Consider the following 26,457-nt stretch of genomic DNA (forward strand, 5'->3'; position numbering starts at 1 on the left):
ATTTGTGTCATTCTAGTTTTTAACTTTGGCAGCAAAGGACTGCAGATACTCTATAATTTGCTACCATTTTACATGTAAGGCCATCCTGCTAGGATCTGTGTGCTGTGAGGGCCAGAGTACTCTCAGGCTACGATGTAAGGCCTCTATGAGCAGCTACTCCAGAGATCGTGTTTCTTGGTCTGATAAGATGGCAGGGTAGAGGCTTTGGCACAGGCCGGGCTATTCTGGCAGCTTCTGACATTCCACGGACTTCAGCCTAAAGAAAGCAGCCACTCACCACACCTTCAACAGGAAACTCTCTGCCTCCCCCCACCCCCAATCATACAGTAGAAAACCTTTAGAAAGTAGAAATGCTCTGAAACTTCTTTATCTAAAAGCCGACCGTCTGATCATGTCGTCTGTAGATAACACCTCCTTCTGCTGCCTCCAAAAGGCTTTTTACTCTCTTTTCTCTCTGACTCTCAGTGTAATCCTTGGCAATGGAAAAGAGACCCCCCCCATCCCACTCCTTCAAGTCCAAGTTCAACTGCCTATGACATCATGTCTGGTCGCTGCTGGCAACCAGACAGCGGGGATGTGACTGTGGAGCGCAGCGAGCTTCAACTAACTCCTTCTGCTGTCCTGTTCTTTCTGGGTTTTCATCCATGCTTCCATATATTTCCTTCGCCATTCCTGCATAGCTGACGTCCGACCACCAGAGAGCTCCTCAGACCAGCTTTTCTCTGATTATTACTCTGACAACAGTGGGAAGGTTTTCTCCCTCTGTCTTGGCTAGTTGGCTTGCAGAGCTCAAGGCGGGCTGGCAGGGCCGCCGTCTGAGGCTCACCATATGCCAGCGAACAGCAGGACAGGCAGAGACCTATGCTACTTACACAAGCTGAGGCTGGAGCTTACCTACTAGGCTCAGCTAACTGCGAGCTGATGCTATCTTTGCCTAACAGAAATAAGAAATTAATGGAATAAACAATAATTATTGTTCATTTTTAATGAAAACACAAGGTAACTGGTATTATAGAGAGAATATGAGTTCATGTTTATCCGTGGAAAGAGAATACAGGACAAGATTTTGTATATCTGTACATGTAAATGCACATTTGGACCATGTTGGATGTCCCCTAAGTGCCAAAGCTGCATCTGTGGGAGAGTGGTGCAGGTGGGGGAGCTTGGGAAGCCGCAGGAGCTCACAGGGAATGTGGACAGAGAATGCACTAGGGTGGTGGGGGCCGGGGGAGCCGTGCCGACCAGAAATGCAGATCGTTTCCATGTGTGTGTGGTGAGAATGGGACAGCCGCGCTGGCTGCAGGCAGGTGTGGTTAGCCCCTAATGAGAAAAGTTGTGTTGGTGATGGAGGAGGCCCAAGACACTGCAGTCCAGTAGCAGAGCACAGCCAAAGCTGAAACCACAATGTAGTGCAGCGCTGGCCTCACACGCTGCACTGTGGGACCTTGTAAAGATAAATCAACGTTGCTGGAGCTGAAATGAACTGGCACCTCTTACTTTCACGGTGGGGAATCTAATGTGGTACAGGCACTGTAAACCAATACCGAAACTGAAGGCCTTGATACATGGGCAACCCTCAACGTAGCAGACAAAGTTTGGAGGGAAATAACAGACTTTTCCAGCAGAAATGGAAACAGAAAATCTTGCACAGCTGATTACAAGAGCAGAGCAAGATGAGAACTAAAGGCTGACCCTTGAGGTACCAAATAAAGTCAGATATCATTAACTGGCTCTTCAATTTAGCAGATTCACTGTCCGGCTAAAACCCTTTATATCATGGCCTTCGTTCTAAAAACATGCTTTGTTATTCCAACCCAGACGCCAGGAAAAGGGTGCATCTCTAAACAGCAATGAGCAGAGTTGGGATTTTAGTGGGTGATGAGCGTGGAGGAAGACAAAAGACACAAACAGAGAAGGAGGCGGTGGATATGTTGATGTTTAGTAAATGAGGGAGGCTGGCAGGGTACCTGAGTCTGCTGGGGGATATTCAGAAAGTTGTCCCGTGTTCCGATGCCGACAAACCGGTTGGGAGCTGTGGAGCCTGCCGTGGAGTATGCTACAAACAGAGAGATACAAGTGTGTACATGCTTTTACACACAGGCATACACACTCAGCCTGTAATAGAGTCTGATGCTCTCATCATCATTTGATTTCAAATAGGAATAATTAACCAGCTGAGGCTGTGACTGTATGTTTCTGTCTGAGCTACAATGAAAAGACATTAAGAGGGAGGAATCCTGATTCCTAATTGGTCGATGGGTATTTGTCCACATTATTGGCGGGTTGATTTTAAAAGTATGTCAACCTACCATTTCATTGCTTTAAAGGAGGGGCAAACAGTCTGCAAACAGACACTCCTTAGCAGCCCCCTGGCCTCAAGAAGAAGCCACTGGGATTTCAGAAACCATTGTGGACATCACATGGAGGGCAACAATGAACTCATAGTTAACATGTTAAGGGGCCTGGTGGGGCAGGGGGGGTAATTTTATTGTTCAGTTAGGCCACAGGGCCAAATTTAGGGCAGTTGTGCTAACAGGACTCCAACATGGCGGCTGAGTGGAACCTTGGCTGTGCCCGACCTGCACGAGTAAAGGGGATGGGGATGCGGGGGGGGTGAACAGTGACAGGAGTGGAGACTGATGCATGTGTCAGCGTACCATATGCATCTGTATGCATGTTTACATGTGTTTTTATGGCTGTTATTGAGATATACAGACAAAAATTAAAGGGGAAGGAAAGATTTACAGCGATATCTGTCATCAGGATGAGAAAAATAAAAAAAAATAAAAATAAAATGACGAGACATTTCCGTATTTATTTATATAGATGTTGATATAAATAAATAGGTTTGACATGTTAAATTGAGAGTGTAGGAAGAAGCTGGAATGAAAGGAAGAGAAGAAAGAAGGAAAAGGAGCCTCGGTTGCTCTGTCCAGCGCCCCCTCCTGGTGTGCCTCTCCCATGACCCGACTCTAGCTCCGCACCTGCTTGGGTGGAACCAACCAGAGCCTCACCGCTCTCAGATCACACTCCTCTTATGCACTCCCCAAGTACAGCACTAATTAAACACGTTGGATCACATTTTCCTATCCATGTCTAGAGATGAATCTTGCTCTTGTAATGATGGTATTTTCATGTTTAGCCTGTTCCCGGTTCTTAACTCTTATGAGGTTTGTATGAAAATGGCGAGGGGATTGCTTTTGCGAAGTGGGGCATGGAGTCTTTTTGGAGTCAACGCCAACTGCCCTAATTTTGTCTCCTTAAAAAGGAAAAAAAAAAAGAAAGAACAATGAAGCAAAATTAAACAAAGAAAAGAAAATATGAGCATATAAACACAAAAAAGAGAAAAGGAGTAAGCAAAAAAAAAAAAGGAATGAGACGAGGGTAGGTTGTATTGCAGCTGTCAGAGCGACATGCAAAGGCTGCTCTGATCAAAGGCTTAGAGCGAGAGAGGAAATAGGCTCTGCTCTGCTTTTGCTAACTACCAAACTAATTCGAAAGAAAAGAGTAAAACTACACTGCCTCTTGTGGAGCAAAAAGAAAATCTAACACCAGAGAGAAAAGATGGAGAGAAAAGGTGGAGGAAGGAAGCAGAAATGGTTTGCAAAGACATGGAGAGAGAAAAAAAGACGACTGAATTTCAAAGCTTGAGAGAATGAGCCCCTTTCAGACATGATCGTCTTTCATTAAACTGGACGGCATCTGTGCTCCCTATACAACTGCGTTTGATATGCTCCTCATCAGGCTGTCTAATGTAACATTTTGGATGCTAAAGATCAGGCAGAAATGTGATGATTAAAACATTGTCCCTTGTGGAGTGAAATAAATGTCCACCAGTTCATAAAAAATGGATTTAATTTATGTTGGAAGTCTCTTAGAAATAAGATGCTATTAGATCTATCTTCATATTGAATAATCAACATTTTAGCTGCTACTATTTAATGATATTCTACTAGGAGCTATTATAAAAATATGAGCTATATTTAATCCAATGGAAGGCATGAACCTGTCAAAACTCATTTCTATCTGTATGTACAGTTTTTTGCTCACATCTTCTCTATTCATCACTATATAGGGTCTCAGTCATGAAAAGCATGAGTAAAAATATCATAAATTAACCTGAATGGACCTGAATGTATGAATAAATGAAATGCGTCTTTTAGCAACTTGATGAAGGCATTAATGTGACAAAGTCATGTCTAAAAAGGGCTGCAGAGGAGAGTGACAGAGGATCTCTGGTTTGGCTTTGAAAAGCGTGGCTTCCGGCCCGCCAATGGCACCTGTTTCCCTGGGGGCTGCTGGGTGTTTGAGCAGACTGCAACTTTACGTAAAAATGATCTAAAGCTAACCATGTGTGGTTTTATCAAAGCTAACGGAACACAGTGATACCACACATAAGATTGGCACTTCTACGATGCCTGGATTTGTTTTGGTCCTTTCCTGAAAAGCTGAAAACAGAATAAATTTACGGCCAATTCTGACTTGGATAGGCTTACATTTTTTTTTTTTTAGGGGGGGGGGACCGGGCATCATTTTGTGAAGGGGAGTTGGGAGTGACTTACACGGAGATGCGGGTGAGCCGAGTCCACCGTCAGTGGGCGTGCTGAAGGTTTTAGAGTCGGGCATGGGGAGGGGCACAGGGCGCGCCACCGGGGGTGGCGGGGGCAACAGGAAGGAGCCCGGCATTTTGCTCTGGCCACCTCCATTAGGCTGCAGACGGACCATACAGATAGGGTAAGGAGGGCACACCCCAAGAATATACAGTGGACAGGGAGCCTGACACACTCACACACATTCAGTCCTTTGCAAAAATCCTTCCCATTGAGTTTTTTTCACATTTTGGTACTTTTAAACAATATCAATGGACTTTTTGAAAAATGTATATGATAGAGGATAGGTCTGAATTGGAAGGAAAATGATAGACGGTTTTGAGCTTAACCCCCCCAAAAAAGTATCACCATAAAGCTGCAGTCCTTAACTTTTCTAAATGTGGAGAAAGCGGGGAGATTATAAAAACTGACAGCATCAGCTCCCACCACTATTCCTCTTCCCCTCCTAAAGGAGACTAAAGCCATGGCTGACAGGAAAGCAGAAGTAGAGAGCAATAAGAAAATAAAATCAACAGCGTAAGGTTAAATAAAGTGTTTGCAGTACATGTGAGGCAAAATTAGATCGTCCTCTTTTCAACAAACATCTTCAATGTAAATTCTAATAGAAAGCTGCATGCATCTAATGGCAGTTTTCGTTGAAATTTTACAATCTAAACTTTGTTTGAAGGGAAATAACTTATAACTTCCTTATCTTAGTAGCTCCACTGCACAGCCAGGAGAACTGTGGCCTAGTTTAACGCTCACTACCTGTTGATTGACAGCTCCCTCCAGACTAATACACTGTTGGTTAAAGTTAGGCATGCTTTTCAGATTGTGTTTAGCTATTGGTAAGGGACTACATCGAAATTATTATTATGGCTGATTACCAACATAATATCAGAATACATGGCATTCAAATCGAAGCATCTCCTGAATTATTTTAACAATGTAAAGCTATGGACTACAGATTTAAGCAATTCCCTTATATTATTTAACAATTTAAATCTCCACCTCCTAAAACATTTAAACAATAAAAGTGAAAGGCTTGATGCAGTGGAGGCTGCAGATGCAGCCGTTGGAGGTTCAGATCTAAAACCCAGACACCTTTGCTGCATGTCTACCCTTCTCTCTCCACCCCCTTCATTATCTGCCTACTGACAAACATGAGCCACTAAGGATGCTCTACGTAGCGCTTTTGGTCCATCACATACATCCCAACTAAGGACTTAGGGTTTTTGTGGTTCTAACCAAGCAAAATGTGAAAAAAGCAACAAGTTTATTGAGACCCTGTAAAGACTCATACAGTACACAAACATAAAGACAGGCAAACACACACAGGAATATATTATTGAATATATCAGAGTTAGGAATATTGTCTAACACTCACATAGAGAAAGACAGATGGTTTGATCAACGAAGGACAGCAATGGATTGTTAGGAGAAGTTATAGTGAAATGTAGGAACTGAAAACACTGTTTATAGATGATGCCTGCTTGGATGGGTGTCTGTGCCTTCAGTGGATGTACGTCATTAATAAAATATTAAATCTTCGTTTGTAAAGCAATGAGAATAAATGTTTAAAGGAAAAAAAAAACAGGGTTTCCAATAAAGGTTTACAGTACTACTCTAACCCTAACCCCATTTCTGTGGATGTGTGTCAAAGCATCTAGAAACACCTCTCAAGGGCTAGCTAAACAAAGAGAGTGAGCATGTTGTTTGATTATCAAAGCTGCCATGAACTGGGTGTGAACGCAACCCCAAAGCAGCACCCTCTGAGCCACTGGGAGCTTTGGCATTCGGGTTAGTCCTCATTCCAAATCAACACTTACCCTACATGACGTGTTTCAGTAGACCTGCACATCGGGTAACCCTCAGATATCTGAGGCTGAATTGCTTTGTTTCATTTATATTACTTGATCTCCTACCAGGCCTTAAGCAACCAAATCCTTGCACACTGCCAAACAGACTATTAAAGGCGTGCATGTTGAGGGAATGTTGTTGGAGTACAAAAACAGTCAAATAAAAAAAAAATGGCAGGTTGTCAGAAAAGCTTTGATCCTTGAGTGCAAGCTCTACTTTAAGGTCACCCGTGGGTTCGTTCCATCGGTAGTTGATTGTGCAAACTGTGCAAAATATAATACTGCTTCAAATCCTCAGCTGGCCTGCCACGCAGATCTTAGCTTCTCTAGAGCTGACCGACCAGTTCCAGCCAAAACCTCTCTGCACATCTGATAAGCAAGATCTTTACCCCCAACTGAAGAACATGTATGATTTTATTTCACAGATTTTTTAATCTTTGTGTTTTTCTTTTTTTTTTTTGCGTGTTTGACATTCTCATTGAATTTAAAGGGATTTCTGGTTTAAACAACTTTAATTCTATGTCATTTTTGCATCACAAACTGTGCTGCTACATAGATCAGCATACCCCTCCTTACTTTACAGATTAGGGGAAAAAATAGTAAAAAACAAACACCTACCTGTGCACTGGGCTGCCCTGTGCCATCCGTGCAAACAAACTGCACAAAATCCTTAAGCGGGTCCTGGTGATGGTAGCGTATGGTGGGATGGGTGAAGTATGGGCTGGACTGCTGGATGATAGAGGAGGAAGGGAAGTGCAGGGCTGAGGCTGAGGCACGAGGGCTCCCTGAGAACAAGACGGCCATTTGAAACGAAAAACAGAAAGAGGATGAGGAAGAGAAAAGTAAGGAGAAAACACCAAATCAGGTTCAGGTTTTATCACTAGAAACAAAACATAAACACAAAATAAGACATTCTCAACACATTAGCCAATAGCATCAGCAGTACCGCAGGTTTGTCCATGTTTACAACATGCAACTTGGTGAATGATTTGTTATTGTTCTAAATGTTGGACCAGCTAATACCGATTTTAACTTTTCAATTTAAAGAACTTTAATAAGATTCTATTCTTCCTGATTGTCAAGTATTTATTTAAGACGAAAACCACGCGTGTGAAAGAACTCCATTTTACAACATGGTTTTATAAATATTTCTACACAATTTATTGATTCTTTAATTAAATTAAAATGATTCTAGTGTTCCACTTTTAAAATGTCTTGAACTTCTTATGTAAGCAGACAGTGTATTCAACACTTCAACAAAAAATACAAAAAGGACCTGCTTTTACTGATGTTTTTAAATTCAGTTTATCAAGCTGTAGACTGAATCCAACCCCCTTCTTTTTAGTTTTTTAAATGACTAATCTCTCCCATTTTCCATATTTTCTGTAAAACTATAGCTTATCTTTATACATTTGCATTTCCTTAGCTTCATGTAGGGGTGTTACATTATCTTCTGCCTTCTGCTCCATCTTCATTTCTCTCTCTCTAACACCCACACAAACCAACCACCAGGGTATACCGGAGCTTCACACATACACTGGGTTTTTCCACTTTTGTTTTATTGCTTGTCCGCGATGCGCAATCCATCAAAAGCGCATCCTTGTTGTGTGGTTCTGCCCGGTGGGTTGAAGCTTGGGAGAGAACCTCCCCTCTGCCCCCGACCGACCACAAACACCTCCCAGAGACATTAGTCAGCCAGTCAGCCGACCACAAACACGTGCACAAAGCCACACATGAAGCCAAACAAAAAGTGGGCTGTATGCTCCATCTTTTCCTGCTGTGAATCTCTGGCTCTGGACACGAGCTCGGCTAACCAAAGACACAAGCTGTTCGTTAGGGAAAGCCCTTGTTGTTTGTGATGTTGTATTTCCATCTTCTATTGTTTGACCTTCGAGGTATTCATAATTTGAATTCTTTGGCTGTACCTTATCATGAGACCGTTCTGCTTTCCATGTGTTTAGTTTTTTTCTTTTTGTTTCTACTGCTGGATTAAATTATTTCTCTGTAGTTCCTTCCATGATGACTGACTTCCCAGGGAGGTTTAATAAGGCATCCATTGATTTGGCAGCTTTAGATGTTAGTCTGAAGGCAAAATCCAGGAGTAAACAATCAGTCCTAACCCTAACTGCGGCACGGCCATTCTTATGAGACCTCCGCTGAAGCAAATAACAGCTTCAACACTTTCATAGCATGAGGCTTTAAAACCTTTTCACTTTCTACTCTGTCCACACCCATCACTCTCCGTTCCTCCCTGCCATCCAGTATGTTTGTGGAACCAAGGCCTCGGAGGGACGTTCCATTTGGATGGCAGCCATCTTTGCACAAAAAGCCATCCATAAAAGTGTTAATTCACACATCCACGCAGGCGTGTATTGATGCGTAGGTGAGCAAAAGCACTGAGGCAAAATTTGCTAATACTGTGTCATTGCAGCCTATCCGTTTCAGAGAAAGCTCCTGGCAAGTGGTTCTCTTACAGTTTGAAGGTATTGGGTTAGCTTAGGAGCAAAGGAAGCTAAGATATTCCCTAAACACTTTGCACACATCTCAACTCAACAACCTAGTGTTTGGGATTCTTTAGGGGGACCTGAGACTGTTCTGCACAGATAAACAGCATGGCTTCATTTTGCAAATCCTGACAAGAATACATTTTCTAAACATACTGTAGGGAGCTCTGCAAGCAAAATTCAATAGTTTAACATGGTGGCCAATGCGTTTAAATGACCTTTACATGGCAGCTCTGGCTTGGCTGTAGACCAATCTATCCCTTAGGAGAGACAAATGGAATGGGCTGGAGGAGGGGGGCTATTACTTAGAGAAGAGGACATTTTTATTTCTTTGAAAAGTGAGACCATTCTACTGGGACTTTCTGGCAAACTGGAGATACTGGGGGGAATTCTATTAAGAGATACTGGCTTCATATCCTCTCAGACTGAGAGGCTATTTAAAGGACAACATACCCTAAAAAAAGAGAATGAATATTTGGAAACTAGTGAAAAAACTTCCATCACTCTATTCCTCAAGAATAGGTTCCTGGCTGTAACTGGTGACGGGTAACTGACCAGTTTGGTATTTTCTTCAACCAGTAAATCCAATAACTAAGTGCTACAAGTTCTTTAACATGCAATTTTTTTGTAAAGTAAAAATGTGCCACAGAAGTGATCACTCTAAAATGTATAATCCTAGAATCAAGTGTTCTAGAGAGTGCAATAACATTGAACTCTTAGGGCTTGAAAGAGGCTACATTCACACTGCAGCCTGAAGTGACCCAAATCCGATTTTTTTGCCCATATGCGACCTGGATCTGATCTTTTCATGGCTGTCTGAACAACACAGGTCCGAATTTTTCCAATTCGACCCAGGCGACTTGGCTATGTGGTCCTGAATCCGATACGAATCTGTTCTTTTCAAATGCGACTTGTGTGTGAACAGCCAGGTCGAATTCATCCTGAACGCCATCAATACCCGACAAAGGTCACTATTCTATGTCTTGCTAAATAGAAGCAGCAAGAAAAACAACAACCATGGCAGATAATGATGCAGAGAGCAGTATTTATGTTTAAAGACATTGTAAAGATTGAGTTTTTATGGTTGGAATAGACCGCTAGATGCGCGCTGGCACTACAGTCCATGTTTACTTCCGCGAACATAGAGCACGCTGGCCTGTGACGTCATCGCGTCCTTTACTGCACATGCAGTACACTTGCATTGTATGACTGCAGTTCACACAGGAGATCACATACAAGTCGCATTTATTTGGAAATATTTCACAAAAAAATCGTAATTGAGCATCAAGGCCTGCAGTGTGAACGTAGCCAAAGGCCTGTCCTGAAACCTTTTAGTTCTATAAAAAGACACCAGAATTGTTGGCAAAATGGGTTGTTAATTTAAAATTATCCAGAAACATCTACTTGGTTCTTCTTTACTCTACCTGTAACTATCCCTGCTGCTTCATTCAATAAATTTGTAATTCTTTATTGGATGCTTTAAAAAGAAAGTGGTTGAAAAGTAAAACTACATCAGAGTTGGGTATCTACATGTAAAAACAGGGGGAAAAAAGACTGATTGGTTTTAATGCACACTATGTAATTGTTAGATCTTGTTGTCTGGCCTTGTTGCCTGATATTTCTAAGGAATGTTGCCACTTAAGTGCCTTATAGCTCAATACGGTGTGAAGTGTTTACATCTATTCAAAGTCATTCCTTCATCTTTGTCGGTTTTAATGCATGAGCTGACCTTGACAGTCATTAAAACAAATCCATGGAGCAGTAAGATGAGAAGCAAATCATTCACAAAAGCATGGATGCAGCACTAGAACCATGCAATGATGATATTAAAAACACAAGCACAAAGATGGTGGTAATAATGGATGGATGGAGAAAGCCTGAAAGAGAGAGAGAGGAATTTATGCCAAGCCAGGATGACAGCAGTAACACTGAACAGGTGAAACTCCACAGGCACGTTGCTTCTCTGCAGTTTGCAACTGAACAACTGAAAAGTTTTCGTTTCTTTGGTATCTCTCACCAGCTATAAAAGCTGGATTTCCGCTATGAGGTACGCGATTGAGGACTTCATTTTGTTTGAGCTTCAGCATGAAAATGCGATCATCTGGGATCAAGTTTAAAGCTCCCTTTCCTTCTCTCTCTTTTTCAGATTTTAAGGGGTGTTGGGGTTGTTGGGTTCATGGCAGGGCTCTCACCTGGTCTCACTCCTGCCAGCACAGGCAGCGGGTGGTGTGTGAACGCCATGCGGGGAGACCTCGTCTGGGAAGTCAGGGCGTTGAAATCAAACTTCCCCGGCTTCTTAAGTGAACCAGGCGAGGACAGTCCTGACAGAAAAAAAAAGGGTTCAAAAATAAAAGTTGGGGTTAAAGGAAGAAAAAAGAGGTTGTTTAAATGAACAAACTGTTGCTCTTTTTGAAAGCTATACTTAAAAAAACAAAAAAAACAATCTTAACTTCATGTAAGGGGACCTGAACGATCTTGATGTTATTTGTTTTTTTTCTTATAGGCATCACTGACTCCTGTCAGTGTGATTAGGGTGATAGAATGATAGATAGATGTGATAAGGGTGTTTAGAAGGGAGGGTAGTGAAGTTATTGGTAGTATAATATTTAATTCCCTCATCTCTATAGAAAAATGCCATATCACAGTGAGTTTGCAGAAAACTAAAGCAAACTTCCCCTCAAAAAACAAAATCCTTAAAGCAGAGGAAGGTTTTGGCTAATCAGATTGGTAATCCTGTTTTAGCTAATTTTAGCATTTGAATCTGCGGTATACAATTTGAGGGGAGTAGCGGCCTAGTGGTTAGGGCATTGCGCTTGGAATTCAGAGGTTCTGAGTTCGAGCACCACTCCTACAGTCTGCCATGGGTCCCTGAGCAAAGACCCTTAACTGCTCCCCGGGCGCCGCACTAGGGCAGCCCACTGCTCCCCAGTGGGATGGGTTAAATGCAGAGGTGAATTTCTCAAGTGAGATCAATAATAATAATATTATAGTTTCACCTTTTTGTTATTAACTGACTCTGTTACGATAAAATGTGAGTTGGGGAGGGTTTAGCTAATTTGCTGCATAAGCGATATTACAAAATCCAAGGGTTTTATTGTAACAAGAGACTCGAAGCTAATCCGGCAGATTAATAAATCTAACAGCTTCTGCTAACAAATTAAACATAATAACTGGGATCTTAAGCAGCTGAGAAAAACAGCAATAATCTAATTACCTTTTGGGGTAGTTTAAATATTAAATATCTGGTGATTTGTCATGTATGTAGTTGTTTTAAAGTGTTTAAATTGTTTTATATTTGTGCATAAGTATTAATTTATTTTTTTTTAACCAGGTTGTATTGCAGATCTCTGCCCTGGTCCCCTTTTAAAATGAGATCCAGGTCTCAACGGGGTTTATCTGGTGAAACAAAGGAATTTTTTTTTTTTTTATTGCTAAATTAAGCATGGCTAGGTGTTAGCCTTATGCATTTTAGTTGTTTTAAAATTAGTTTTATCTTATAGACTGTGATATGGCTTTTTTTTTTTAGAACAAGGGAATAATAACATCACAAAACCTCACTTCAAAGAGCCCACAGTATCTCTTTATGCCAATTAAAACTACAGGTGATCAGAAAGCATAAAAAAATCAAAAGTCTCAACTCCTCAAAGCTGATATTGGTTAATAATTCACTGTTGTACAAATAAGAGACTGAATGATACTCTATAGTTTTATGAAACGGGAGACATGGACCCCAAACCATATCGTCAAGAGAAAAAAAATAGCAATGATACTTCAAACTGAATCTGGTCTTTATTCAATTGCCAAGAAACATCTGCATTTAAAATAATCTCAACTCTCCCACAGTGATTTCTCTCTCTCTCTCTCTTCCAGGTGCCAATTTCAGGGTTTCTCTGTCTATGAGCACAGTTACATTGCAGCCACAGTGAACTAGCAGTGGTCTGGCTTCAGCCCCGTCTGCAGACTGGCTGCACGAGAAGACGGCTTCATTCAGAAATAGCACACACTGTACAGTATGGACACAGCAGCTGGTGAGTGTGAAAGACAAGCAGACGGACAGAGGAGAGACAGAGGGAGAGAGGCGAGAAGAATGTGGGAGACATGAAAATATGTGAAGGAGCAAAAGAGCAAAGCAGAACCTGTGAAAAATGCAGCAGTGTCTTTTTTTTCTTCTTGCATTGCATTGCTCTGACAACATGTATGAAATTGGGATGTCATAAGATGTTAAATATGGTTATTATCTCTTACGCGCACGCACTCATACACTTCTGAGAGCGCTGCTACGATTGACTGATGCAACAAAAGGCGCATTTCCTCCCCACTTAGTTTTGTCCTGATCCTCCAAACGAGTATGTGGTGTGATCTGATTTCTTCTTAAACTTTTTTTTGGACTTTTGTTTTGTAGTCTATTTCTGAGTGCCGCTCCGCGTCATATGAGGCATTAAATATGATTTCTCCTCAGTTCTCCAGCTGGAGACGTGTGAAAGTCTATGGGAGTGTGGAGGCGTGTAAAACCTTCCCTCCCTGTGTGAAAGAGTTAAGTCTCAAGCAGGTGGGAGTGAATTCGTGTGAACCATTTATGTCTTTAGCAGATATTTATTCCCCCCCCACATCCCTCCTCACCCCACATTAGCACAAGTCTAGGGGCGTATTGTACTGTCAGAGAGATTCAAAGCATGAAAAACCCCCAATCCCACTTCTGACACCAGCAGTTAGCAGTGATTGCTATGACACTGTCACACTTGAAGGAGAAAGGTGGAAATAACAGCAGTCTGCAAGGACCAGGAGACTAAAAGACACCGGGGTGGAGAGCATGGAGAAACTCAGAGGGACAGAAACTGCAGAAAAAAAAGTTAAGACACCATACTGCTTTTTCTGGAGTATTGATGCTGTTTTAAACAAGTACTGTACCACTCTGATTGACCTTTACTTAATAATAGGAGAGAACGCAAAACAATTTTGAATATCTTTCTATTAAAAAAATAAATGTGCAGCAGTGGTTCAACATGATGCTGCTGTTTTCTTCAAAACAAAGCATTTCATCAGAGATATCAATCATCTTGGGGAGTAGCGGCCTAGTGGTTGCGGTATAGAGCTGGGAGTCCTGAGGTTCTGAGTTCAAGCCCCACTCCCACAGACTACCACTCTGGGTCTCTGAGCAAGACCCTTAACCCCTGATTGCCCTGGGTGCCGCACAAAGGAAGCCCCCTGCTCCCCAAGGGGATAGGTTAAATGCAAAGGTAAATTTTTCCAATGTGAGATCAATAATTTCCAATTATTATTATATTTTTTTTTTATATTGGCTATGCCACCTACAGGAATTGCATAAAACAGGACAAGCAGGACTTTTCAAACTAATAATGGCTATCTAATCAATTAATTTTATTAAGGACTTAGACTTGGCAGAGTGTTTGTTTGAGTTCTGATACACCTGAACCTGTGGTGGGCCATGTTATATAGATATGGACATTCATATCTGACCAATTTTTTATCTGCTTGAACAGTATTGTCCCAGATTATTCCCATTTGCAGAATGGATCTAAAAGCGCCCAAAGCTCCGTCTTAAAAGCTAAACCTGCTTTAAATGTATTTAAAACTTTTCTCTCTGACATGCTTTAGTCTTGTCTTAATAATCGCTTTTTCTTTTTACTAACATTCTCCAGCAAAGCACTGCTGTATTTACACTAAGGCCTATAAAAGACGGAAATCTAAACTAAGATTAACTTACAGAAAGGTGACTATCCAGGAGGGATTTTATATAGCTGCAGCAGAGTAAAGGGGAAGGTTTGTATTTGTGAAAGCTTGTGTCATTTTGCCACTTTTAATAAATCTTCTGAGGTATATTAGCTTGTCAGGTAAAGTCCCAATAAACTATAGGTTTCTTTGTGGTTAGAATAGAAAGCAAAGCTGAAAACAGAAAAAAAAGATTCCTATTTGCGAAGGGCAACTTGAGATAGTATCAGGAAATGGTATAGACAATATTTCTTCACAGACGGTGTAGTGGTCTGATCTGGAGTTATGTTTTGTGTGCCAAATTTGCACTGTTTCCTCTTCTGGCACGCCTTAATGTTTCACTGGCAACTAATCAAGCGTTCCCCTGATGACCCTTCTGTCTCTGTGCACTAACAGGCCTACTACCAGATGCGCCTCTGAAGTACACACAGGCACAGACACACACGTGGAGTTAAAAGACAAGTATAATTATTCAAATAAGTGCAGGAAAGTTGGGGAATTCTCACTCCGGTGATTTAAAGCACATATACTGGAGATCCCAGGTGTGCCTCTGTGAATATGCAACATTTATCCTAAGGGCATGAGGCCATCTCCACCATGAGTCTCTGGTGTCTCAGGGAAATTTTACAATCATTTGGAATTAATATAAAATCATAGTTGCTTCGATAGACTCCTCTAACCTCCCCCCACCCCTCCTCGCCTCTGTGGAGCAGCTGTCTCCAGCATCCTCATGGATCCCAAGGCTCCAAACACACGGAAACACCATCTGGGACTGCGCTTCAGCTGCGTCTCTTTGTGTGTCTGCTGGACGGGGCTGCATCATAAGTGCAGAAATAATCTATTTCTAAATCAAACTGACTTATTTGTACTGAGGCATCTTTGTCAACCTGTGTCTGTGTGGATACTAGTGGGTTTTAAGCAAACCGGGGGGGTGGGGGATGATGGGTGGTACGCAGACATAATGGAGCACCTGCAGGGTCCTTTTATTTGTTTGTTTATGTGAGTGAGCTTGTTTGTTTATATACCCCCCACCTGTACAGGAATCCCCATGTGAAAAACTGCCAATGACAGGTGGGATTGTTTAGAAAAAATCCGGCTACACTATTAACGCCGCATTTGCTGCTCTTTATTTTTCTGCTCCCCCTGAAACATTAATCCATTCTTTTGTTCCTGGGTTCTTACTCTGTAATTCTCAAAGCTTTTGGCTCAACACATTTTCAGTTGAATTTTTGCATATCAATTACAGTCCTGAGATTATTAAAAAAATTTATTTGAGTTTACCAAATCCACCAGGAGGTGTGGAAGACATTTTTTACTTGTAAATAAATGAAGTGGAGACAAGAGGTAGAAAAAAGGATGGAGGGGAGGCTTTGCAGGAACCTTTTTTGTTCAACACCATAATTACATTTCAGAGTAAGTGGAAGAGAAGCTGAGGAGCAGCCGCTCAAGTTGGAGTAGACAGACCCACAACCTACCCAAGACTCTTGGCTCCTCTGCTTCACATTCTAATTAACCCTTCTTTCTCACCAGTTGAAAAAAAACCAAAGCCCTCTTCCCTGCCAGCTATAACCTCTATTCCCTCCTGCACTTCCCACTTTCCCCATTTGCTTGCCTAATTCTTAGGTTCTCTCTCCAAAGTCTCCTCCTCTAACATGTTTCCTCTCTCAGTGGGGCCCTTCCCATCGTACACCTTTTTCAATTAGATGCAAGGGAGGCAGGGATGAAGAGCCAAAGAGAGTGAGAGAGCTAGGGAGCAGGAGGGCTTTTACACCTCAGATCCTTAGGAACATCTTTAAAAAGGGATTTGAGGCGAGGGACGGAGAGGAGCACAGAGGGATGGAGGTGGAGCAGCCACCGGAACACCTGCAGGGGCAGGGAGCATGATAAGCAAGTGTGTTGCAATGTGTGAACATGGTGGCGGGTTGGAAGATACCATGTGTGTGTGTGAGATTCTGTGGTCTGCATGGATATGAGTAAGCCTCTCTGCATGTGTGTACTTGTGAGAGCCAAAACAAGTACAGCAGGTAAACATAGTGTGTGACTGTGTGTCATGTCATTGTAAGCTAGATGACCTCGAATGGTTTCGCAAGAAAACCACCGCTTGTAGGCTCATGAATCACACCAATAAATCTTGTGGTTTGGGTATGGATCAGAATCAGGGAGCCTGAACTTGTTTCATTCATTGTCACATTACAAATATGTGATGAGCACAAAGTAGGGAATAACTGTAACAGGAGTGGTTCAAACATCTTTTTTGAGCATCTGTGAATATTTTTAGAAGCCCCGCCATAGATTCTTCATTAAATACAGTTATTAGATCCAACTCTGCCCTGCCTCCCATAGTGCCACCATCTTTAACTATGTTTATGGTAATGAGCAGAGTAATTGCACTTCTACTGGTTTCCATTATGCTGTTTTCATCTGACCACCATCTTTCACATGAATGCTGTGTTGCTTTTATGCCTTTGTGTCAAACAGCAAACAGACATCTTAGGGTTTATTTCAATGGAAAAAGTCAGCTAAAGATAACTTACATTTCCTTGGAATAGGTTAAATTTGTGCTTGTTTTAAGTAGGCAAGTAAAGTGATCTGCCAAATGAACAACACTTATTGAAATTAAAATAATAGCAAATATCTCCTTTAACTTATCCCAGGTGCAGTATACTGTATGTAATAATCTTATTTTAGAGGTCAAAATACTCATTCCATTGAATAAACATTAAATAAAGGGCAGGTACACCAATAGAAAATGTTTACTTCATTTTTTGCATTCTTGCCTTTTTTTCTCTCACATAACATTAAAACACAAAAACACTGAATGCTGCTTTTGTAATGTGACAAAAATGAGTAAATGTTGAAGGTGAATTCGTACTTATATAAAGGCATTGTACGTGTATCTGTTTAAAAAGTTATCATCAATAAAAATATTACTTTAAATCTTGCAATTTGCTATTTTTTCCACTTTTAACATAATCATAAAATATGCTTATCTAAAAAAACAAAAACAAACAATCCTCTGTGTACATAAACTGTAATACTGCATGTATTGTAAATATATAGAAACACGTGCACACACATACATTTACACAGGAATAATTGTGCTTCATAAAGTTTGATAGATAGCAAATAGATATGAGTGTAATCAATGTTGTTCTAACCATGGTAAGGAAACTGCACGCCATCGTTTTCATGTTTTATCTTCCTCTCCTGCACACTCGCCAAATGGTGCTGCACTGAAAGTGAAGAAGGGTATTGTTAACAATGAGACAGGGGAAGAGTGAGAGAGACAGAAGAAAGGAGAGGAAGGAAGGAGAATCTGTATATGGCCATGGCAGCGAATGTTTGATGTTATGCACAACATTCAGATCACCAGGGTGAATTATGGCTGCAAGGGGAAGGCGGGTATAGGAGGGTGTAAGGAGGGTTGTTACTCTCTCTCCAATGGGTGAGCCGTAGTTACAGGAGTGGGAATAAGAAAAATGTGTGTACAGCTTAAAGAAATGGTGATTTGCTAAATCAGAAAGCTTTAAAATAACAGCATGATCGAAAGCCCAGAGCAGCTGTGTGGGAAACTTTAAGAAATCTGCATCGTCAATCGTTTTCTGGAGTCGTTTAATGTTAAAGTGAAATTTTAACCCAATCCAATCTAATTCCAAACTAAGAGTTTTTTATTTAAAATCTCCATGTAACATGAGGAAGGATTCTATTCAAAGAGTTGGCCAGTAGATACTAATGATCACCAATTGTGACAAAATGTTAGTATCCTGGAGTGAAACTAAAGAGAGGTGATTTGTTTGAGTGGGTGGGATGGTTTTGAGGGTGACAATGTGAATCATCAGAGTGAAGCAGGCGGATCATTTTGGGCTTTGGTGGTTGGGCGGAGGTCAGACAAGAGAGTGCTAGTGGGTGACAGGAGTTGGGTGGGATGGAGTGGATACCTGCATCCATGTCATTGGGCCACGCACTGGACTGGGAGGAGCTGGCAGCAGGTGAACGTCCAGGATAAAAAACATCATCTGTGGGGCTCTCTAGCTCACTGTCATCTAAGGACTTCCTCTTGGTGGAGCTGAAGAAAATGGGAGCACACAAAAAAAACAAAACAACACATTTCAAGTTGTTTGCATAACCATAACTCTAACATCTGATCAGACAAAAAAGAACAAAAAAGAGCAGTAAATATGTCTGAAAAAGACAGAAAAAAGAGAAGAACCAGTGTGCCTTTTTTATGCTTCAGAAAATGTTGGATCTTTTAGGTTTTTATAACTACCTCCGTGGAAGATTTGCGTACAACTCCACCTCAGACCTAAAGTGATAGCAGATGACAGAGGTAAGAAGACAGAAAGATACAAAAGAGGAATGAAGCAGGAGAACAATAAAATTCATAAAGAGGAAAGCAGATAACAGAAACACAAACAAACACAGAGAAATTCAGAGACTGGAAACAGCCATGAGTGCTTTGGATTCATTACAAGCTGTGTGAGCAAAAAAAAAACAACAAAATGCTGTCTTAATTGTAAATAACCGTCTTCCTTATTACAAAAGCTCCACAGTGAAAAGTTACTGCCTGAAAGGCATAGACTCAGATGGATTTATGTAGCTGGCAGGGCTTCAAGACGCATTTGAGTGAGTTTCAAAAAGAAGTTTAGGGAGTAGTTAAAAAATGATGTGATAGTTCTACCACAGAAATTTAAGTTTGGATTCTTTTCTGCCAGAAGGATCACACTGTGATAACTGCTGTGTGGAGGAGGTAGAAGGGAAAACAGAGAAGCTGTGATTGAAGCATATTTTATTAATGTCAGTAAAAGATGCTATCAGGAAAGTGATTGTAACGATTCTTCCTCCTTTTCCAGGGGGAATCTTCTGGTAAAAAGTTCTCTTTTTGTTATGATGAAAAGCAACACTGCAGATAGTTTTTTTTATTTTATTTTATTCTCCCTCCAGTTTACTCACAACAGCAGTTATTCTTCTAGTAAGGGTATGGGCCAGCATGTTTTACACAGAGTCTATACAAGAAGCATTAAAAAAAATATATAAATTTGACATACTGTTTTGTTTTATCTTCTTTTTTTTGTTTAATATCTGGTTCACACGGCAATATAATTGGTTAATTTCGGACGATCCCTCCCTTCCGAGTCGCCCCAGTTATCCTGATGGCTCTAAAGAAAATATTTTATAGATACTCCTGCTGGGTGGGGTGTGTTAAGAGCAATCTGATCTACTCCTGAAGCAACCGCTCGACCTCAAATCCGGTAAATTCAACATGCTGGATTGTCCAAACCCAAAATCATTGCATACAAGGTGTTTTTCCTGAAAGTAGCTGATCACATCGCCCGATCACATCGCCATGTGACTTTTAGCCAATCAGGAAGCGTTTCCTGAGGGGAAAAAAAAAAAACTCACCTATTTCGGCTTTCCTATTTTGTCACCTTTTTTTCTGTAAATTATTCCAAAAAGTATCGCCATCGCTTCTTCCTCACCGGCCATGTTTATTTTCTCACCCCACACTGCATTAAATCTGTTATATCTATGATGTTTTAAGCCTCTTAGATTATTGCAATAACCCACGGTTTTTAAAAGCTTGTAGCGTTAACCAAACCAGGCATAAGAGCAAAAATGTATGCGAAAATAATACAAAAACCTGAAATTTTTTATAGGCATGCTTATCTAACACATAGAATAAAAACAGATTAAATGTAAAGGGATGTGTTGTTCTTTCAGCCAGCTGAGTAGCAGTGTGGAGCAACAGGTAGGGGAGGAGCTGCATGATTTTATTATCTCCTTCTCAGAGCAAAAGATAGCTTCCCCTCCCTTCTTATTAAAAGGACTCTAAAATAGAAAAACACGATGGAGGATGTTTGAATTCCCAAAATTTTAATACACTGTGATAAAGATAAAGCTCCATGTTTCTATAGACAGGGCAGCACTTAACACCCAGTTCTCTGCAGGGGTTGAGTGTGATGTGAGCGTACCTGGTGGAGGGAGGGGAGGTGAGGGAGCGCCGTGTCAGAGCAACCTGGTTGATGTTATAGTAACTGGGGCTGCTGTCCAGCTCCGCCAGAGAGAAGTTGGGCCCTGACGCCGTGGCTACGGGAGCTGGGAAGGGAAAGGATTGAAGGAGAGCAGAAAAGGGAGGAAGGAGGTGGATATGTACAAATATGAATATCATGAAGCTATTAAACATTTTACCAAAACAAAACAGTATTAAAAAGAACAGTGCTTCTTTTTACTAAACTCTTATTAAAAAACATCATCTTGATTTAGATTTATTACAATCAGAGGAGATTGATACAGTGTCTTTCAATCAAGGCAACTCACTCTGTGACACTCTGACAAGCTCAGCCACATTCCACACTCCTGAGGTGACGAAGCAGTCCTGGAAACTCAGGTGTCCTGGACAAAAAAAAAAAAAAAGACTTTTAATGTGAAATATACATTGAAAGTCATGATCATGCATTAAAGAGGCTATTCTATGCCACCCAGTTGATTTACAACTGCGAAGGCTTGTTTGTTTACAGAATCCACCACTGGACACATTTAGGCAATCTGATGAGTTTGAATCATTGCCACTCTCTTAGTGCTTGGATACCTACCATTAGGTGGTGGTTTGATGTCTGTGTCTCCCTGTTGGCTGGAGCTGTCTGATTGTCCAGATTCTACAAGGAAACAGAGGAAAGACAAAGGGTCATCGTTAGGGCTGGTTAAAAAAATTCCTTTACATTTTTGCAAAATCGATGTCTAGGAAATGAGATCGATTAGATTTATAGTGACACGCGTAACGTTCACATTTAAATGAGCAGGAAAGATGCACTCAAGATTACTTAAAGCCAGACAGCTGCAAATATAGCCAATAGGTTGACTGAAGACATTAACAAATGGGGGCTGACCAGCAAACACCCTGTACTGTAGATGTTGCAAATATGGTGCAGTGGAGATAATGCAGCTCATGCATGTCTGCTGTATCCCTGCTGTGTCAGGTCCGCTTGCTGGAGTGAGGCTTCACTTTTTCACTTTTCACAAACAAGGTTGCACTTATGAGACAGTTTTGTTCACATCTCAAGTTTAAACTGTCTGTATTTTGAAACACAGTTGAACCACTTTCGTTATTGTAAAAACATTCGAATCGAAATTAATCGATTTAGAACTGTATTAATCAAAATCGATGTGGTTTACATGCCAGCAAACATTCAGTACCTCACCAGGTATGTGATATATGAGGCATGAGAGAAAATAGAAAAAGCTGCAGTATGTGCTAGAAAAGCATGTTATATATCATGTTTATTTATATCTGTGAATTCGCACAACGTTTAGGTGTGTGTGTGACTTTCTTGAATCATGGAATGTTCCCTCCTGCTGGTCCTGTCTCTGCACAATCAAGGTGCAATGACTTACAGTGTGCTGCCACGGCGTTTAGTATCTAACCACGTAATCGTATCACTCACCCTAATCCCATTTAATACCTTCTTGCTTGTAGGGATTTGGGCTACATAAACAGAGCCCCTTACACACACATATGTGAACATGTGCACACAAACCCATGGCCTCTCTCTCAATCTGTTTCTGCTTCATTTTCCACTCCATACTTTAATACATGTTGTAATCCTTGTCTGAACGCAGATACGCATACTTATGGAAAAGCTTTGCAATGTAAGAGCGTTTTGGAGACACATGGGAGCAATAAGACTAAAACTCAATGATATGAGGGATGTTGGAGAAAATAGTTGATGTATAATGTATATATGCATGTAGCACAAGTGTTGCACATGTGATCACAGTTAGTAGTGAGGTGTTGGGACCTATACCTAATGGCTGTCCATGCAGGCCTTTCTGGGCTCTAGCTAGCTAGCATGCAAGCTAAAGGAGGTGTTTATCTGCAGGCTGTAGGTGATAACAGAGTGCAGAGATTCTTGCCAGCAGCACTTGCCTTGCAGCCACACTAAGCCACAGATTACGGAGCAGAAACAATAACAGACCTGTCTCTCTGCCTACGACACTCTGCTTATCCTCAGAGAGAAAGAGGGCTAGACTGAGACAGATGAGAGGAAGAATGAAGGAAGGAAAGAAAGCAAATGAAAGAGGGCTTTTCTAGCTCAAACTCTCACTCCTCTCTGAGTGTCTCTCGCAGGCTGGGTGTAATCCTGGCAGCCATCTTAGAGCTTGGCAGCCATCTTAGCATTGGCGACAGTGCAGCATTCCAGCTAACTGACAGCACTCGCTCCAAACATACGTGGCTGTGCCCCCGCCGCGCACGCAACCCAGACACATTTAGACACACACTCATACGTGGACAAACACTGAGGTAGGCTCTAGGAGTAAACATATACGATGGCCAACCAAAGCTGTTGGGAAAACAACCTGACTTCAGTGGACTTTTAACCGTCATGTAGTATTTCACTCAAAGACTCTACATTATGGTACACCCTCGTTCTCACACCACACTCAGCCTCCCCCTACAGTGAGTCCAGTGTTAAAAGCAGAAAATAGCTGTAAGATATTGGCTGGGCTAATGCTTTAAAAACTATTCTGGTAAGGTTAGATGGGAAGAGTTTCTATGGATCATACAAAACAGATTTTATTCAACTTTGTACACTGCGTCAGACAGAGGGTTGCAGATGCAACAGAATCCAAAAGTTCCTTCTCTGGGGATCGTTTGTTCAGTGTGAACATCTTCAAACATACAGAGTAGTTTTAAATGTTTTGTTAGGTTTATTCTTTTATACATTATGTGCATTGTTACTTTGTTAGCCAGATAGAGAGAGTAGAATGCCTTCCTTCACATTGTGGATGTCACTTTGTGTAAGTGGGTCATCTAAATAGGACAGCTTTCTTGTCTTTTAAAGATACATAGGATATGGGCAGATCTTGGAGCCGGACTGATAGAGGAGATGTATCTGTAATCCTTGGGCATGGATGGCGTATCAGTTTCTGATACGGACAGCTAAGCATCCACCTGGTGCAACACATAGACTCATGAGCTATAAGAAGGAGAAGTTGACCCTTTTCGGGGCTCAATCTTTGCCGGACGCTCGCGGACGTGATTTTTGAGCCCACAGCTGTGCAGCTCCAAGCAATATTCTCTGTCCTGTAACGACCTGACCTGGAATAAACTCTATTACTTTTTCACTCCTATTTTTATAGTTCTTTTTACATGGTTTTACCCAGTGTGAGTAAATAGTAGTAAACAACTTGCTCCCAGGAAAAGAACCGGAAGGGAAGTCCCGAGGTGCAACTGCCTTCAAGGGGACATAACTTCCTCAATTAACAGTTTAATCTACCCATCTATGTTTGGGTTTCCTTTCCCTCATTTAGGGTTGCAGGTGAATGAAGCCTTTTGAGATGTGATAAAGTCCACCTCCATACTCAAACAGCTCTGAATGCTAACGATCATGAAAACCAACACACACTAGAAGTTTTCAACATATGTCTAAAATAGAGGTGGACCAATTAATTGGATTAATCAATTATTGAAAAAAATCCTCAATTACTTTAGTACCGTAATCAATTAATGGGTAACTGGATATAGATACTCTAAAATATGCCTTTAGCTGACTAAGCGATCCACTTGGAGCAGCAATTATATCAAAATTATAAATAAACATATAAACATCTTGCATTTTATTGTCTGCTAATATGCTATATCCAGAACTCCTTAAGTGGAAAAGTTTGAGTTTCACCTGGTTTTCTTAAAAAATCTCCTCTAAGGAACCTTTTGATATCCGATTATTAATCGAAAAAAGAATAAACAGATTAATCCATCAGCAAAATAATCAATAGCTGCAGCCCTAGTCTAAAGAAATGTTGCTATTATTTTGTATTAAACAAGGTGGGTTTTCTCCAGGTACTCTGGCTTCCTCCCACAGTCCAAAAACATGACTGTTAGGTGAATTGGCTTCTCTAAATTCTCCTTAGGTGTGAGTGTGTGTGAATGGTTGTTTGCCCTGTTTGTCTCTGTGTTGCCCTGTGACAGACTGGCGACCTGTCCAGGGTGGACCCCGCCTCTCGCCACTAGACAGCTGGAGATAGGTACCAGCACCCTTTGCAACCCCAACAGAGACAAGCGTGGCGGGAAATGGATGGAAGGATGGACACTAGCAGCTTCTGCTTCTCTGCCAGAGCTTCAAGGCACAATACCCAGCAACCCTTTTCCAACTAGTTTAAATCAGAGGTGTCGAAAAAACTAGTCAGAGCTTAAGTCTTGTATTTTGTTTTGTCTCAGCGCCCTTTATTACCATTAGTCCAATGTTTGGCAAAGGTACCAACTGGCAGACTGTGATCAATAAAAAGCTCCAGATCGCTCCCTTAAGTTATTACTACCAACACTGTATTCTTTAAGCTTTTTATCTATGTTTGAGACTCTTATTTTGGTGGGAAAAAACAAGAATTACAGCTGCTAACTACTGGAGAAGACTACAGCACTAAAGCAGTTTGTGTGGCAGCATTTCAGGCACCTGCTACAAAAAAAAAAAGAAACACTGACAAAATATGAGATATACAAAATGAAAGCACTGTGGGAATATGGATAGGCAGTTATTGGATCTTTTATCGTCATCATAAAAATAAAACAGCAGTTGAAAAATTGCCACACTGATGATAACAACAGACTCTTTGTTAAGATGTCTGCAAATCAAAAAAGGGATGGTATTATTATTCTAATTCATTATAACTTTGAGATGAGACACCTTATAAATAAATGGTGTGTTTGCATTGAACATAATTTGTTTACTACTTGTTGCATTATGGAGTGTAATTGATGCAGCTTCTTAGATTTAGAAGTACTTGCTTTTTATCCTTTAAAGTGTAATAGATTTCAATCCAAAGGGGGTGATTGATACTTAGAATCATATTTATACATTTTACTTAAAGCACTTTTCACAACAACCAAGGAAACTGTACAACAAAAGAAAAAGAGGAAGATCCGTATCCGATATGAAAAGTAACCTAAGAATTAAACAGGCTAGAAAATCTGATGTAGTCTGGTTCCAACCTGTACTTAATTACTGCTTTACTGACTGTGGATTCTTGAAAAAACTATTTATGATTCGTAAAACCTTTTTATTCGTAAAAATTTAAATACAATTAAAATCTTTTATTGTTGTGAGCCCATGCCATGTTGTCAGATCAATTCTTGTTAGGCTAAACAATAACAGAAAACAAAGTCTAAATCTCATTATATTTTTGATAATAAAATCAGTTTTTCTAGAGTTGCATTATTGGTAAACCACAGTAACAGTCCAGTACGGTAACAGGATGTTGGTAGCAGAGGTCAAACTATGTGTTCCCACGGATCAGTTTAACGCTCCCATAGTCAGCTTCAAACTTATTGTGTCTCTTTTTCTGTTTTTATTCCTAAAGATGTTTCGGGAGATCCCTCTCCAAGTTAATCTGAGGAGTCCAAAACTTTGTTGGAGCTTTCAATAGCTGTCAGCCAACTAGCACAGAGCTTACAGTGCATCGTTGCATCGCTCACTGGAACCAAGTGGAGTGTGGCACTGAATCATATAGCTGTATAGGGAGGTAAAGAGGACATGGAGAAAGACGAGGTAAGACAGAGGTCTGGTTACTGGTTATCACTGCTCTGCAAGCTGCAGGCTACCACAGCAGTGGCAGCCTCCCCATCCTTACCCTCACCCAGCCTCTGAAGCGCACATCCAGCCCCTTATCTTCTCACCGCAGCCCCCTAAAGCCCTCCCTTCAGCGACCCCAATCAGAGTCCTGCAGCCCCGTTTCCTCAGATGCCCCGCTGCGTTTACCGCCAGCAACACATTTTTAACCTCAAAT

The 26,457-nt window shown here is 41.1% G+C and overlaps 1 protein-coding gene across 13 annotated transcripts in view; it reads right to left on the reverse strand.

The window, feature by feature from the left end:
* Positions 1 to 26,457, reverse strand: part of LOC119788251 (nuclear factor 1 X-type-like) — a 128,681-nt gene that overhangs the window by 6,202 nt on the left and 96,022 nt on the right. For 5 of the 13 annotated variants that reach the window (XM_038292463.1, XM_038292462.1, XM_038292465.1 and 2 more), the window contains 10 exons: positions 21,273 to 21,335; positions 20,998 to 21,072; positions 20,652 to 20,775; positions 18,950 to 18,985; positions 18,621 to 18,748; positions 17,841 to 17,915; positions 11,145 to 11,273; positions 7,067 to 7,233; positions 4,563 to 4,710; positions 1,968 to 2,056 (listed from right to left, as the gene is read on the reverse strand). In XM_038292463.1, coding sequence (XP_038148391.1) covers positions 1,968 to 2,056; positions 4,563 to 4,710; positions 7,067 to 7,233; positions 11,145 to 11,273; positions 17,841 to 17,915; positions 18,621 to 18,748; positions 18,950 to 18,985; positions 20,652 to 20,775; positions 20,998 to 21,072; positions 21,273 to 21,335 — 1,034 coding nt within the window. The remainder of the gene's footprint in view (positions 1 to 1,967; positions 2,057 to 4,562; positions 4,711 to 7,066; positions 7,234 to 11,144; positions 11,274 to 17,840; positions 17,916 to 18,620; positions 18,749 to 18,949; positions 18,986 to 20,651; positions 20,776 to 20,997; positions 21,073 to 21,272; positions 21,336 to 26,457) is intronic. The other 8 variants (XM_038292464.1, XM_038292466.1, XM_038292469.1 and 5 more) reach the window with 8 other exon arrangements.

Source organism: Cyprinodon tularosa, unplaced genomic scaffold (genome assembly GCF_016077235.1).
Source record: "Cyprinodon tularosa strain WSP-4 unplaced genomic scaffold, ASM1607723v1 ctg312, whole genome shotgun sequence".
In the NCBI taxonomy this organism is placed as follows: Eukaryota; Metazoa; Chordata; class Actinopteri; order Cyprinodontiformes; family Cyprinodontidae; genus Cyprinodon; species Cyprinodon tularosa.